At 40.5% G+C, this 16,244-nt stretch overlaps 1 protein-coding gene across 1 annotated transcript; it reads right to left on the bottom strand.

The window, feature by feature from the left end:
- Positions 1–10,665: 10,665 nt before the first annotated feature.
- On the bottom strand, positions 10,666–14,897 carry LOC121743024 (uncharacterized protein YKR070W-like). Its single transcript, XM_042136198.1, has 12 exons — positions 14,720–14,897; positions 14,522–14,625; positions 14,387–14,422; positions 13,952–14,025; positions 13,828–13,868; positions 12,942–13,013; positions 12,655–12,844; positions 11,697–11,792; positions 11,533–11,600; positions 11,230–11,419; positions 11,062–11,145; positions 10,666–10,954 (listed from the first exon to the last, which is right to left on the bottom strand). The coding sequence occupies exons 1-12, from the start codon at positions 14,887–14,889 to the stop codon at positions 10,901–10,903; spliced, it is 1,179 nt and encodes a 392-aa protein (XP_041992132.1). The 5' UTR covers positions 14,890–14,897; the 3' UTR covers positions 10,666–10,900.
- Between the last annotated feature and the right edge of the window lie 1,347 nt (positions 14,898–16,244).

Below are 16,244 nucleotides of genomic sequence, written 5' to 3'. Positions count from 1 at the left end.
GAAAAGAGCACAGAGAAAGGGAAGATAAAAAAGAGGGATTTTTAAAATTTTGTTTACCAATAAATATTGAGTGACTTAGCTATGTTTCACAAATAAAAAAAAATGCAGTAGTATCGTTTTACAGAACATACTACTATAATAACTATTTAAATAATTATTATTCTTTAAAAATGGGTGCTTCGTCACATATTTTAATAAACAATTGATAAATTAAAAACATATATTTATAAGCACCATCTCGATAAATTAGAAAAACCTATCAAATACTATATAAAATGTGTTTAATTTTTTGAAACGACTCAAAATAAAAATAAAAAATTACTATAATTAAGAGACAATGAGAGTGTTGTTTTGTTGAGAAATGTTTGTAGACTTTTTGTACAGTAAGTTTTTAAGTGATGGGTGAGTAATTTATCTTTTCTGTTTATATATTTTCCGGTTCATTTGGTGCATGCCACGTACGATAAATCCTACTGATCATCCACTAATAACATGGGCAGACTTTTTGCTCATCAAAATATGATAAAACTGTCACAAAACCATATCAATTTTTTGAATTTTTACAATTTCACACGCGTTTTTTTTCGTATGAAACTTAAAAAGGTGATATCTAAGTAACAGATACTCTCACAAAATAGAGAGAATAAAATGTACTAAGTGCTGATAAAATACAAGAGAAACGCAAGAAAAACTAAAACTATGGATGTTTGTAAAAAAATAAATGACTTGATTAAATTGTGAAGTGATGGAGTACGTACTAAACAAAGTACTAAACAAGCCCAACAGCAGTAAAGCCCATCAGCCTAAAGCCCAAGAAAGAGTATCAGTTCGGCATGACTAAAGAGTATCAGAGTTCAGTTCGGCACAACCAAAGAGTTCGGCCCCAGCCTACAGCTCGGTAAAAGCCAACCAATCAAACTCTGCTCTCAGGTCGGCATCAAGCTCTACTCTCAGATCGGCAAAAGCTGCTCGGCCATAATTCAGCAGTTCGGTCCCAGTATTTGACCGAACTAGGAGATAGTGGACTCATGCAGGATTTCCACCTCCACTACACCCACGATCTATTTAGTGGTGTCAAGCAGTCATTAACTCATGCAGGATAGTGGACCCATGCAAGATCGCCACGATCTCCACGACATCCACTACCTAGTAAATAGCTGCATGCCACGATCTTGGTCCTTTGTATAAATAGAACCTAGATCTGATAGATAGGGTTACATTCTCTCGATCTCTAGAGATAAAATACAAAATAGCAAGTCTGTATTGTAAGCTGTAGAAAACAGATCAAGCAATACAACTCTGCCCTCTTTTCTTCCCGTGGACGTAGATTTACCTCAGTAAATCGAACCACGTAAATTCATTGTGTCGTGATCTGCATCTTCCTGCATTCACTAACATCAGAAATTCGCCGACTCATCACTGGCGCCGTCTGTGGGAAACAGAGAACCAAATTTGTGATAAAAGCGAATTTTTGACCCTTTTTCCACCCCAAAAAAAAAATGCATACCAGATCACACACTACCCGTAATACCGTTCGTGATAACCGTGAGGAAGCTAGTCCAGCTCGCAGGTCTGAAAAACGGCCTCGGGAGACATCTACCTCCGGTACTCACGAAGAAGGAACAAGCCACTCCAGGAGTCATCGCACCGAGTCTTCCCAGCAGCCCGATTTAAATGAAGCTGTCAAGCTGTTCTTGGCCGAGAAGCAGGAGGAGTTCTTAACCTTCCTGCAGAAGAGCCAACAGCCGGAGAAGACAACGACGGATTCTCCCTCCTCATCTAGGCATGAAAGTCACTACCGCAGTAGTGACGTGTCTTCCAGGAGAAAGAATCCTCAACCCCGACATGTTCCTGTTCCTCCTCGGTACCGGAACCACAGGAGAACTCCATCTCCTCCGTACCGAAGAGATGTCGGGTTCGCCATGTACGGAGCATTAAAGACTCCGTTCTCGGACGATATCACCCGAACTCCTTTGCCGCGGAACTACCGAACTCCGTCGATAACCTATGACGGACTCGTGGATCCTCATGATTTCTTGGGACGCTATCAATATAACATGGCGAACCAGGGTCTCAACGAGGTCCACATGTGCAAGCTGTTCCCCGAGCTGCTCATCGGGAACGCCAGAAGGTGGTTCGACAGCCTTCCTCAAGGCAGCATTAGATCCTACCGAGATCTAATGGATGCTTTCCACAGGAGGTTCTTTCAGAAAGCGGAAGCCCGGATCACTTCGGCTCAGCTGCTTTCTATTCGTCAAGGTCGCGACGAAAAAATCAGCGACTTTATGACAAGATTCCACAAGGAATGCCTGCAAGTAGACGATCTCAACGATCTGCTTGTCATCTCGGCATTCCAAAATGGAATCCTGCCTGGAGCTCTCTACAGGAAGCTCGTTGAGTGCGGTCCGCAGACAGCTCAGGAAATGTGGGACATTGTGGACCAGTACTCCCGGGCCGATGAGGCAGACCGTCGCAAACGGTCGTTAGACAGCTCATCGTCCCGAGGAGACAGAAGGAAGCCCGATCATAGCGATCAGGGGCATCCTCGCCGGACTCCATTTGAAAGAATTCAAAGGGCTCCGGTGCGAGACAGATTGGGACCCCCGTCTCAACCCCGAGAAGCCGCCTGCTCAGTTCGTACCGCTGAACAAGTCAAGAGCGGAAATTTTCGAACTACATTCCGATATGTTCGAAAGACCAAAGCGGATGACGAAATCAGCCGTGCGGCGACCTCAGGATCAATATTGCTCCTTCCATCAAGCCCACGGACACGATACCGAGGAGTGCCGAGATTTGGCTGCAGGTATTGATGTTCTTGTGAAAACAGGAACGTTAAAAAAATACCAAAGCAAGCAGCCGAAAAAGAACAAAAGGCAGAGAGGTGCGAACTGCAATCCTCAGGATCCGAAAAGGCATGAGGATCCCGAAGACGACGACGAGCCGCAATATGATGGAGTAATCCAGACTATTGATGCTCTCCCTGCCGGGAAGACTAAGTCGTCCCTAAAAGCAGAACGCAGAGGTTCCAATCAAGAGGAGCCAACACATAAAAGGCTGAAGAAAGACGAAGTGATTACATTTTCAGATGCCGATCCCGTCCCAGCCATCTCTCCTCACCAAGACGCTATTGTCATTCAAGCCGGAGTGGCAAACAAACTGACCCACAGAGTATTTGTGGATACAGGAGCATCAGTCAGCATTCTTTTTAAAGAATGTTTCGATAAAATGGAAGTGGATCCAGCTCGGCTTAGTCCGGCTCCACTTCCTCTGAAAAGTTTCGCCCAGGAGGACACCCGCCCTGAAGGCATTATCAGCCTTCCGATCACGGTGGGAAAAGCGCCTACAAGCTCCAATACGATGATCGAGTTCTTTGTGGTGAAAGCTCGGTCCCCGTACAACATCATCCTGGGGAGAGACTGGCTCAACACAGTTCGGGCCGTTTGCTCTACTTATCACCTCACCATCAAGATCCCTACTAAAGGAGGGATAGCGGTCATCCGAGGTGACCAAAAGAGAGCAAAGGAATGTCTACAAATTGCGCTTAGAAGTGCCGAGCAGTCAGATCGGCACCATCAAGCATAGCAATCACAGCAGCCGGAGTCAGAGGCGATGACCGAAGTCATACCGGAGCCGAACTCGATGACAGTTCAGCTGTATGAAGACGATCCATCCAGAACGGTTAAGATCGGCTTCGCGGGAACGCCTCTACTTCGGGAAAAAAACCATCCAGCTCCTCAAGGAGTATAAAGACGTCTTTGCATGGTCTCCGTTGGACATGACCGGAGTGCCCCCCGAGGTAATCACTCATCGGTTAAATATTGATCCTTCGGTCCGGCCGATTAAACAGAAGCAAAGACTCTTTGCGGCAGAACGAAGTAAAGTCATCCATGACGAAGTCCGTCAATTATTGAAGGCGGATGTGTTATTCGAAGTGAAGTATCCTTCGTGGGTGGCCAATCCTGTCATGATCAAGAAAAAGGAAGGAGGATGGCGGATGTGCATAGATTTCACCGATCTAAATAAGCATTGTCCCAAAGATTGCTATCCCCTTCCGAATATAGATAAAAGAGTAGAAGCTTTGATCGGCTTCGAAATTTTCTGTTTACTTGATTTATACAAAGGATATCACCAAGTGTTGATGGATGAGAGTGACGCTCCGAAAACAGCTTTCATTACCGATTTCGGCATTTTCGCTTATAAAAAGATGCCATTCGGTTTAAAGAATGCCGGAGCCACTTATCAAAGGATGGTAGACAAGCTTTTTCGGCACCTGATTGAAAAGGAGGTCGAAGTGTATGTTGACGATATAGTCGTCAAAAGCAAAAGCACTTCGGAGTACGAGCACAACCTTAAGTCCACTCTCAACGTGCTCAAGAAAGCCAACCTCAAACTTAATCCCCAAAAGTGTACCTTTTTGGTAGATTCGGGAAAGTTTCTGGGTTGTTGGGTTTCAAAGGACGGACTCAAGGCAAACCCCTCAAAAGTTCAAGTCGTTCAGAACATGGCAATGCCGAAGTCCATACATGACGTGCAAAGGCTAACCGGATGTCTAGCCGCACTGAATCGATTCCTTTCCCAAGCAGCCGAAAAGCAACTGCCGTTCTTCAAGGTGTTGAAAAAGGCGCCAAAGTTCGAGTGGGGAGCCGAGCAGAAAAAGGCCTTTGACGAGCTCAAAAGTTATCTAGCCGAGCTTCCTATTCTCTCTGCTCCAACCGAAGCCGAAGTAATATTCTTATACTTAGCGGCATCCGATCAAACCATTAGCGCGGTGCTTGTACGAAAAGAAGGCCTAAAGCAGTTTCCCATCTACTTTACAAGCCGAGCATTAAGAGGTCCAGAAACAAGGTATCAACCTCTGGAAAAAATTGCTCTGGCATTAGTAAATGCAGCAAGGAGACTGCGGCCATACTTCTATGCTCACAAGGTATGCGTCTTAACCGATCTGCCTCTTCGGCAAGTTTTGACCAAGCCAGAAGCATCAGGCAGAATCGCCAAATGGGCCATAGAGCTGGGAGAACACTCAATCGAGTACCTACCTCGAAAAGCCATCAAGGGACAAGCCTTGGCAGATTTTCTTGCAGAGGCCAAGTTCGGTCAAGCAATCCCTGTCATTGCCGAACAGAAAAATTCTACCAATGCCGAACTAGCACAGCCCTTGGAATCCGAAGAAGAGCCGCCGGACTGCTGGAGCGGATTCGTAGATGGAGCTTCAAACAAGATGGGAAGTGGAGCTGGTATTTTACTTGTCGCTCCCGACGGACACGAGGTAACCTACTCACTTCGGTTCCTATTCCCCACTACTAATAATGAAGCCGAGTACGAAGCCCTCCTTGCCGGACTCCAGTTAGCGCAAAGTCTGCTCGTCAAATCTCTCAAAGTCCATTGTGATTCACAAGTCATAGTAAATCACATGTTGGGTACAAGTGAAGCCCGTGACGAGAGAATGAAGAAGTATTTGGACAAAGCGCAAAGCATCAGCCGAAGTTTCTCCTATTTTCGGATAATCCGCGTTCCCAGGGCGGAAAATAGCCGAGCAGATACCTTAAGTAAGTTGGCCTCAGATCCGAGCTCAAAGGCGGAAGAATTAATGCATCGAAGCATTGATGAAGCCGAGGTACATTCAGTGTCCAGCTCGCCGAACTGGATGACGCCAATCTTGCAGTATCTGGATCAAGGACAATTGCCCGAGGATAAGAGAGAAGCTCGGAAGATCACGTGCCGAGCACTCCGGTACGAACTTCATGAAGGAGTCCTCTTTAGAAAGTCTTACCTCCAGCCGTTATTGCGGTGCGTAGGACCAGAAGAGACGGACTACATCCTCAGAGAAGTTCATGAAGGATCGTGCGGCAGCCACATCGGAGCTAGAGCTTTAGCTAAAAAAGTTCTAAGATGGGGATATTACTGGCCAACCTTGGTATAAGAAGCAGTGCAGCTCGTCAAGACATGCCCGAAGTGCCAAATCCATGCAAATATCCCAAGGATGCCGCAGACCGATCTATCCACTATGCAAAGCCCTTGGCCTTTCATGCAATGGGGCATAGACATAGTGGGACCACTTCCTCAAGCTCCTCGGCAAATGAAATTCCTAATCGTTGCCGTGGACTACTTCACGAAGTGGGTGGAAGCTGAACCATTAGCTGCGATAACGAGCTCAAAGGCATTGGACTTCGTCTGGAAGAACATAGTGTGCCGATTTGGCATACCCCACATCCTCATCTCGGATAACGGGACTCAGTTCACCGACAAGACGTTCAAGAATTGGTGCCAAGAGCTGAATATTCAACAGCGGTTCACTTCGGTCTCTCATCCACAAGCAAACGGACAAACGGAGGTAACAAATCGTATCCTGGTGAAAGGGTTAAAAGCTCGGTTAGAACAAGCCAAAGGACAATGGGTAGAAAATCTCCCTCAAGTCCTATGGTCCTACCGAACTACACCCACAACCTCCAACGGTGAAACTCCGTACAGTCTTGTGTACGGCACTGAAGCCGTGATTCCGGTGGAGATCGGCGTACCCAGTCCCCGAACTCTAAATTTCTCCTCAGAAATGAATGACGACGGACTAAGAGCCGAGCTAGATCTTGCCGAAGAAAGAAGAGAATTGGCATGCATAAAAGCAGCCAAGTACAAGGAGCAAGTAGCCCGGTATTACAACCAAAGGGTGAAGAAGCTACAATTTCAAGTGGGAGATCTCATCTTGAGAAACAACGAAGTAAGCCGAGCAGAAAAGCTGGGCAAGCTCGAACCCACATGGGAAGGTCCGTATCGGGTGTCAGAAGTCCTCGGCAAAGGGTCTTACAAATTGGCTCACATGTCAGGAGAACAGGTACCCCGAACATGGCACATTTCCAACCTCAAAAAGTTCCATTTGTAAGAGACAGTCCGGTCAGTCAGTCTTGAGTCTTGTTCAGTCAATGTGCTTTATTTGGTTTACTTGGTCTTTATTTGTCTCTGTGCGTTTTGTCTATATGCGTTTTGTCTGTCTCTGTGCGTGTCGTCTCTTACAAATGTTACTGAGGTATCTTGTTCTTCGAAGGCTGATCCCCTTCTTAGAACATATACAAGCTAAACGATTGTGAGTCAAAGCTTCTACAGAAGATACAAGACCACAATTCAGCTTAAACAAGCAGTTCGTCTGAAACGAGCTGCAATAAGCCAACGATTGTGAAGTCAAAGCTTCTAAAGAGGATACAAGACCACAATTCAGCTTAAACAAGCACTTCGTCTGAAACGAACTGCAATAAGCCAACGATTGTGAGTCAAAGCTTCTACAGAAGATACAAGACCACAATTCAGCTTAAACAAGCAGTTCGTCTGAAACGAGCTGCAATAAGCCAACGATTGTGAAGTCCAAGCTTCTAAAGAGGATACCAGACCACAATTCGGCTTAAAAATCAAGCACTTCGTCTGAAACGAACTGCAACGAAAGTCCGATTCTCGCGATAAAACTTGCCTGAATTAGGACAAGGGAAAGTCCGATCCACGCGATAAAACTCGCCGAATTAGGACAAGGGAAAGTCCGATCCCCAAATTAGGACAACGGAAAGTCCGATCCGAGCGATAAAACTCGCCAAATTAGGACACAAGCTTAGTCCGGTCAAAGATGTTTATTTCATCAGACCAAAGACGAGTCCGGTCAAAGATGTTTATTTCATCAGACCAAAGACGAGTCCGGTCAAAAAAGAGTTCACTTCATAAGACCAAGGACAAACATCGACTTACCCCGTACCTTTATCCAGAATGCCGAAGTAATTCACTTCGCTTTCCGGGGGGGGTAGTGATGGAGTACGTACTAAACAAAGTACTAAACAAGCCCAACAGCAGTAAAGCCCATCAGCCTAAAGCCCAAGAAAGAGTATCAGTTCGGCATGACTAAAGAGTATCAGAGTTCAGTTCGGCACAACCAAAGAGTTCGGCCCCAGCCTACAGCTCGGTAAAAGCCAACCAATCAAACTCTGCTCTCAGGTCGGCATCAAGCTCTACTCTCAGATCGGCAAAAGCTGCTCGGCCATAATTCAGCAGTTCGGTCCCAGTATTTGACCGAACTAGGAGATAGTGGACTCATGCAGGATTTCCACCTCCACTACACCCACGATCTATTTAGTGGTGTCAAGCAGTCATTAACTCATGCAGGATAGTGGACCCATGCAAGATCGCCACGATCTCCACGACATCCACTACCTAGTAAATAGCTGCATGCCACGATCTTGGTCCTTTGTATAAATAGAACCTAGATCTGATAGATAGGGTTACATTCTCTCGATCTCTAGAGATAAAATACAAAATAGCAAGTCTGTATTGTAAGCTGTAGAAAACAGATCAAGCAATACAACTCTGCCCTCTTTTCTTCCCGTGGACGTAGATTTACCTCAGTAAATCGAACCACGTAAATTCATTGTGTCGTGATCTGCATCTTCCTGCATTCACTAACATCAGAAATTCGCCGACTCATCATGAAACACAAAAAGGAATTTGATTGACTTGAGACAGAGAGAGTGTATTTGTTAGTACAAAATAAAAATTAGGATTTATTAATCGAGAATATTATAATTAAGTCGCCGAAAGTCAGATTGATTATGGAGCAAAACCCAACCATCTTCTATTTTCTCAACTGTTTGGGATCCCAAATAAGATTGACGAACTTATGATTGGCTTAAACTGGGATTAACCACAAATTAGGTGACATATAGTGCACCTGTACTTTGCCTAAATATTCCAAATCCTTGTCATTTTTTTGTCGTGAGGAATAACATGTCTCGACGGTATATGATTTGTATTCTCTGTATTATTTTAATCAGAGGGGTGAAAATGATTTAAATTAATTATTTACGGAGACGTGTTCTTCTTTAATTCACAATTATTTATAGGATTAATTAACAATTAGACCGTCTAAGGATTAAGATTTTGTTTGAGCAGCTTTTCTCTTGAATGAATAATTATGTTATAGTACATGGAGTACTAATTTATTGCTCATTTGAGAATTGAGACCATACTGATTTGTTATTATATAGAGGATGAATTACAATCAGTATGTTTCGATTAATTATTAGAAAGTATAGAAATTATCTTTATAGTGGTAATATTATCTATGTCCGCAATCCTTATCTCCTTGATTAGTGAGAAACAAAAGACAATTAAATAAGAGCATGATGCGGACTATTTATACTAATTTTCAGTCCTTCACATGTGCATTCTATAGTCCTACCTTTTCACTTGCAGACGCAGTGAGCGATGAGCGGATTATAGTCCACTCTATCTTTTAATAACTATTTTATATTCCCTCTGTCTCATAAAAATATGTGTATTTTTTATTTTCATCTATTTAATAAATATACGTGCATTTTATTTTTAGAAAATTATATTAATTTAATAATAATACTACTTTAACTACTATTCTCATATTCTCTCTTACTTTACCATAAAATTCTGTTCATAGCCCGTAGAGGCAGCGCAGTTGGCAACGGAAGGGCAGATCTTGCTGCAATGAGTCTGGGTTCGAATCTCACTACTGTCGTGTAGTTGCTTCAATCTCTCAGACACAAGTGTGAGATCTTGGGAGATGGACATCTGGCAGCCAGAGTGTTAGGCCTCTCCTTAACGGGCTACTGCGTATCCTGATTTAACCCCTCACATGATGTCGGGCCAGAGTGTGGGGGCCTGCAATAACATTCTGCTCATTTTTCTTACTTTACCAATTTTATCTTAATTTTTGTGTCATATTCATTGCCTATATTTTTATGGAATGGAGAGAGTATTTATTTTTACCTTCTTTTTTAATATAATAAAATAACAAAATATATACTCCTTGATTATAATTAAGAATAGCATTGGTGGACGAGGCGGCACAACCCAGATCGAGATAATATCTTGTTTTTAATTAATAGTCTTTTATAGTATTAGTTTTATTGTTGACCTAATTTAATTAGTGGCCTCTCTTATAAATAGTCCAATTTAACTCGTCTATTTTATACAAATATAAATGGATTTGAATCAAATTAGATTAGTTTAATTAGTTGGCCCAATTTAATTAAATAGGTTTGATTAATTATATCTTTAATTTTACGAAAAAATTTAAAAAATTTAACTAATAAATGGATTACTTAATATTCTATGAAATATAACAAAACAATAGTTGACATAATAATTAAAAAGATGCATAAGACAAATCTTTAGAATTAAAAAATACAAGACAACTACATAAATAAAGTATTCCCTCCGTCCCAATAAATATGAAACGTTTGTTTTTCAGCACGGGATTTTATATAGTATTGTTTTGTGAGTTAAAGAAAAGAGATGGAAAAGTAGAGACAAAGTTATTTCTACTTTAGAAAACATTTCATTTTTAATGGGACAACCCAAAAAGGAAAATGTTTCATTGTTGCAAGGAAAATGTTTCATTTTTAATAGGACAGAGGGAGTAGAAGACAAATATGTGTGGGAACAATACAAATTTTTAGTTTTGAATAGTAGTATTATTTACGCTAGTACTCCATGTTGTAGTATGATATACTATGCTTTATGTAATTGTGATATATTTGAATGTATTTTCAATTAAGTTTAAATATTATTATACTACTAGTATTATTTTTTAGTGAATGCGTAAAATTTATGTGCTATTCCACGCACTAGATGATGCCCTTAATGTTAGCGTCGGGTTTGAAATCCTTTCGCCAAACAAACAATTTGCTAATAAATTGATTCTCTTGTTTTAATCAACTGTAGCAAAAATCAATACGACAAATTGACAAGCCCAAATGGCGTGGTCGAGTGGCATGAGACTCGTCGATCCTTAACCATATGGTCAGGGATGCCTTTAGATATAATCTATTAACTCCAATCTATACTACTCCAAATAAAGTAGTACTTCTTCCGAACCAAGGTCTAACTAATTCCAAGATTGCTATGTTTCTTTGCTCAAAATATAATCCAGCGCTTCTTCCACTGTGTCAACCACCTGCACATGACCATGCAACGACATCAAATTACTGTCACCTTTGGTGAAAACATACATTTACTTAAGGCCATTATACAACATGAAATTGAGCTTTAGAGAAGATGTACCAAATCAGCGGGATATAATGGATGATTTTCCTTCCCTTTGAAAACCCCCGTCCTCGTCAAGATCGAGAACCAAGGATGTCCCGCCTGCAACCATAAACCATGTGCTATCATATAACAGCATCTGAAGAGTTGGAAAATTAGCAAGAAATTTGTTTGATGGGAGCAAACCTGACGAGCTCCGTTAATGTCAACATGGGGATTATCTCCTATCATGTATAGCGTCTTTAACGGATGTACTTCATTACTCTCAACAGTTGTGCTCAACGGTGCAACTTGCATTAGCACATTCTCAGCATTCTTGAATACAGATGGATTTGGTTTCCCATAGGATGTATAATCCAGAGGATTAGGGTACATTCTGAGCAATCAAATAAGATCTCCTTAGTGTGTAGATTAGCAGATTTATGATTCTATTATCTGAAATAAATTGGCAATATAAATCTATGATTTAACTCTATTTCAAAGCATTACCTGTTGTAGATGGATTCTAAAGCAATCCTGAAAGCACCCATGCCAAAACGCTCAGTCGGAAATAGACCCTACCTTTGGAAGCAATTAGTTAGTAAAGTAACAAAATATAGTTAACTCAGTAATATAGGTTAACACCAGGTTTCATGTGTAGAACGCAAACTAACTTGATAGGAGAGGTCGTCATTTGCAAAATACACAGGTGGTTGGCTGGAAATTTCTCTTCCAGGAAGACCTCCAGTGCTCAAAATGTCACACAGAACCTGAAATTGACGATATATGCTTAGACTTGGGGGTTCTGCTCGAAACTAACAAAGTCCCAACAAAACTAAAAGAAAGTTGCATGTTAAATCTGTCGTTACAAATTGTATCGGAGTTGGGTCATAGTAGAGGAGAAGCTTTATTCTTCTCAAAAGGAGGAGTTAAGTAACAAACCATTTACCTTTACACTCAAAATATAGGCCTCATTATCTAGAACAGAGCTGTTAACAATATTTCTTTAAATTCCAAACAAGGCTGTTCCTCTGCAGGCTTAGGGCTAAACCCTATTTACTCCTATAAGAGTAAGTAGTTCAAAGCCGTCTTACGATGGAGATAAAGTTGTTTCTTCTATTGAACTTTATGTCACAGTTATAATAAATGCCTATGACTACATTATTTAGTTTGATAAAATAATATCAAAGTAGAGCCCAGGGCAGAAAACCATTAACTCAAGAGAGTAACTTTTATAACTCAGTTTACAAGCATAAACTTGTATTCCATTTTTTACTTGTATTAGAAATTTAGAAGTGGCATGGTCAAGATATGATTAACCTATTAAAAGATACCTGTACCTATACCACATAACCCTATTGGTATTCGACAATCCGTCACCCATGCAAGAGTGATGGAGCAGGATTTTATCCCCACCCCCTACCCCCAACTACCGAAAAGAAATATGGTTACCTTTCATTCGTAAGACAGCAAAGATTTGGAGCTAAACTGTATCATGGCCTAAACTCTTTTCTAATCAATTACTCTATCAAATAAATTTCATAAAGCTAACCAAACCATTACTGAAAAATGAATTGTATTCTTCTGTGAGAGGGTGAAAAATGATCGTGTTCAGTTCAGATAGAGAAACACCTGAATGTCCCTGCTCCAATCAATGGAATCACTAACTATGAAGACAGCTTGCACTTTTTCTGAACAAGGATCAACTTTCCTGTGTCTGCTTTTCCAATAACCAACTTGTTTGTTGGACCAATTTTTAAATTTCCCCAGTGGGTCAATGTGCTCAAAATAAGATGCATATTCGTCGATGGAAAGAACATTTCTGAGAAATAATGGGCATAATAAAGCAACACAGAAGAAGATTAGGCCACATTGACAAAATATGCAAGAACAGACAACAAATGCATGGGAGGACTTACTTAAAACCATATTCAGACATCACCGCAACAGGTTCACCTTTACCTACTGCAATTACGAGATCATTTTCAAATCTGCAGAAAGAAGACGTGATAAGCGAAACCTTTATTCACTGAATCGTGAAAAATCAATATCTACTTTCATGATTTATCTCAATGCATTTACTATTCGCAAGGACTTTTTCTTCAAAAATTTTATTTGGCTTTTCATAAGAACCAGTACTTCCAGCAAATGGATATGTCACACTAGTGTCCAATAATTTACGCAATTGTGCTAGCCAACCTTGGCGGAGCTGAAGTTGTTCAAAACATCTAATGATTTATAGCAACATGGCATCCACATGGTTTTATGGAGAACAATCTATTCAACCAAATACAAAATCATGTCATATTATCTGTAGGAGTGAGTAGATTTAGAGAGGAAGCATTGCCAGAAACTACTCATTACTTCATTAGAACGTTCAAATATATTGGATCAATCAGAATACGGTTAATTTAGTAGAAGAGGAAAACAAATTGCTAACCTAGAGAGAGAATGACTTCATGAATCGTGTATCTAACAAGCAAGATCTAGTTCACATTCTTTTACATTCCTTCAAGGCATATGGTATTATTTATCAATAAAAATATCTTAAGAAACTGTGCCCAGAGGAAATAATTTTTTATTTAGCCTCAGAGACTCGCCATCTCCATATAATTTCAAGCAGTGTTCCCTCCAATGCTGACTTGTGAGAGTGAAGCAGTAGTTTGAAACAATCTGGATAGTAAGATGTTTAATTCATTTTACCAAAGAGATAGACTCTTGACCTCTTGTAACACTATCATAATTCAGAAACAGTCAGTATATAGACTCAACAACAAACATCCTAAAATAAAATACGTAGATAACCTCTTTGCAAGCTGCTTGAAAGGCGAATGCCCCTGTATAACCTGCAATGAATTTGGGCAAGAGTTGGCCTTTTAACAATCACGGAAATCAAAACTTCATGAGTGTAAAATCAACTTCGACTCACCTGGGAGGCTGAAATAGGGACATTCAGTAATTTGCTCAATTCTGTAGCCCTTTCGGATTCAGGAACACCACCTCCTGTGAGTAGCTCATAAGTTAGAAAATGAACATCATAAAACACTTGTCAAATATAAATCTGAAACAGGATAGCCCTTTCTCATTGAAACATTCAGTATTTTGTTGAATAAATCATCAAAAGTGAATTAAACCATGTGGAGTAATAAAAAATTGTTTGCCTCAATAGTTTAAGCAACTGCGTTGCTCCTGTCTCCTAAAAACTGAACCGGTGCTTGACAAGACGAATATACAGCATAATAGATCATACAACATCTAGGTTCTAGAAAACTGATAAACTTAACTAATAAGTCTAATAGAGCCCTCTCAGTAGAAAAGCTATACTACAATTATTTAGTTTTGCATTACTGAAGATAATACTCACCGTTGGTCAAGAATACATAGGGTACTCTCAGATTACCTGTAATCAGAAAAGAACCAAAAAAAAAGCTCAAATAGCTAATTCAATTCGTAGCAAAATAATATACATTGCACTCCTATACTATCACAATTCAGTTACCAGACTCGTCGTATAATCTTTTCAAAGCCTGCGGAGAGCCGCCGACGGGAGTTTCGCCACGCAGAAGCACGCCGTCAATGTCAAAAGCAATGCCGAAGGAGGAGCTTCCGGGAAATCAACAAGACAAAAATAGTATGACAATCGATATATCTTTGGGTAACGAAGATTTTCATGTACGCGAATATATATCAAAATTACCGGCGATGAGATTGGGAGTGAGCCTGATCGGAGAAGAAGCGGCCATTGGCGGCGATTGAAAAAACTCTACTCCGATTGTGGCGAGAAGTAGAAGCTTTTGTCAAAATTTGAAGAAATTTCATTTTTTTTAGTTTCTTTTGTTCTACCACTGTTATTAATTCTTGTGCCATCCACCAACAAAATTATTCATAGTTTTGCAATTTCTTTTACCATTCGATATGACTAACGAATAGTGATGACTGATTCAAGGTCTAAAACAATTCAGTAAAATTTTAAATTTTTTTTTGTTTTATTGGTAAATCATTAATGTAAGGCATAAGCTCCTCATCTATGAAGCATTTTCATTTTCGACGAGTCCAGTAGTCCACAAATTCTTGTTCCTTCTGCAGAATTCATAATATTCACCAAACATTTAATCGAAACTATTTCTCCATTAATAAGTTTAGTATAATATCAGCCATTTTCTTTGCAACTTTGTTGTCCAAATTGTGGGGTATATTTTAAAAATTGAAAACCATATTCAATCACGAATCTCTCCAACCATTTAAACTAAATTTAAATTAATTTTATTTTAGTGTAAATATCACATCAAATAGTGATCTTACTCCAACCGTTCCAAGTAGAGCGAGTTTGTACATTTTTTGGATGGACGCATGTGAATAAACTCACTTTTATGTCCAATGATGCAATGAGCATATATTTGTTAAAATTGTACTCCCTTTGTTCCCCTCATAGTTGAAGCGAAACTTTTCGGCATGGAATTTAAGAAGGAGGTTGATTGTATTAAATAAATAAAAGAGTGAACTTTTACACTTGTTGCACCAGTGACCCTAACAAAAAAAAAATAGTGTCAGATGGGCTTAACAAAATATATAATCACAAATGAAGTATTTTTAGTCATTTTTCGGACGAAAATGCCCAAATCGCTTAAAGGGTATTTCTGTCTTCTTCTTCTTGAAGCCTGCACACCTACTCTACAGGTTCACAGACCTGCTATTTTTGCCTGATTTAAGGGTCATATTTCCAATGATGCTCAGTGATGAGTTTTGTAAATTTATTATCTCTCTCTCTATTCACTTCATTTCTCTCATTTGAAGAGTTAGGGTGCTTCTCATTATACCTGCACCACCGTCAACCCACGCATCGCCATCTCTGAGTTAGTGTGCATCTGTTAATTTTTCTATCACGTAACGTATGGATTTCTCAAATTTGGCTACTCGATTGGCAACTCGATTTAGGGGGGTTTGTGGTTCATCTCTGCAACTCGATTTAAGGTTTTAGGGTTCATGCGCTGTGGAGTGAAGTGGAGAGAAAAAACCTAGAGTGAAAAATGGAGGGAATACTTTCAATTTGGCAAAATAACAATGCAAGTACTATTTAATGCGTGTGACATGTAGGCAGGGACGGAACTTCACGGGGCCAAGTCACCGCTCCAGCAGGGGCTTGGCCGCCGCCGGACTCGATTACCCTCCTGTCACGGTAGTCCTCCGCCTGGTCTCAGCCACAGGCGTTCTGCACTCCATTC

Source organism: Salvia splendens, chromosome 8 (genome assembly GCF_004379255.2).
Source record: "Salvia splendens isolate huo1 chromosome 8, SspV2, whole genome shotgun sequence".
In the NCBI taxonomy this organism is placed as follows: domain Eukaryota; kingdom Viridiplantae; phylum Streptophyta; class Magnoliopsida; order Lamiales; family Lamiaceae; genus Salvia; species Salvia splendens.
The sequence above is the reverse complement of the archived record's forward strand: the minus strand, read 5'-3'. Positions and strand labels throughout refer to the sequence as shown.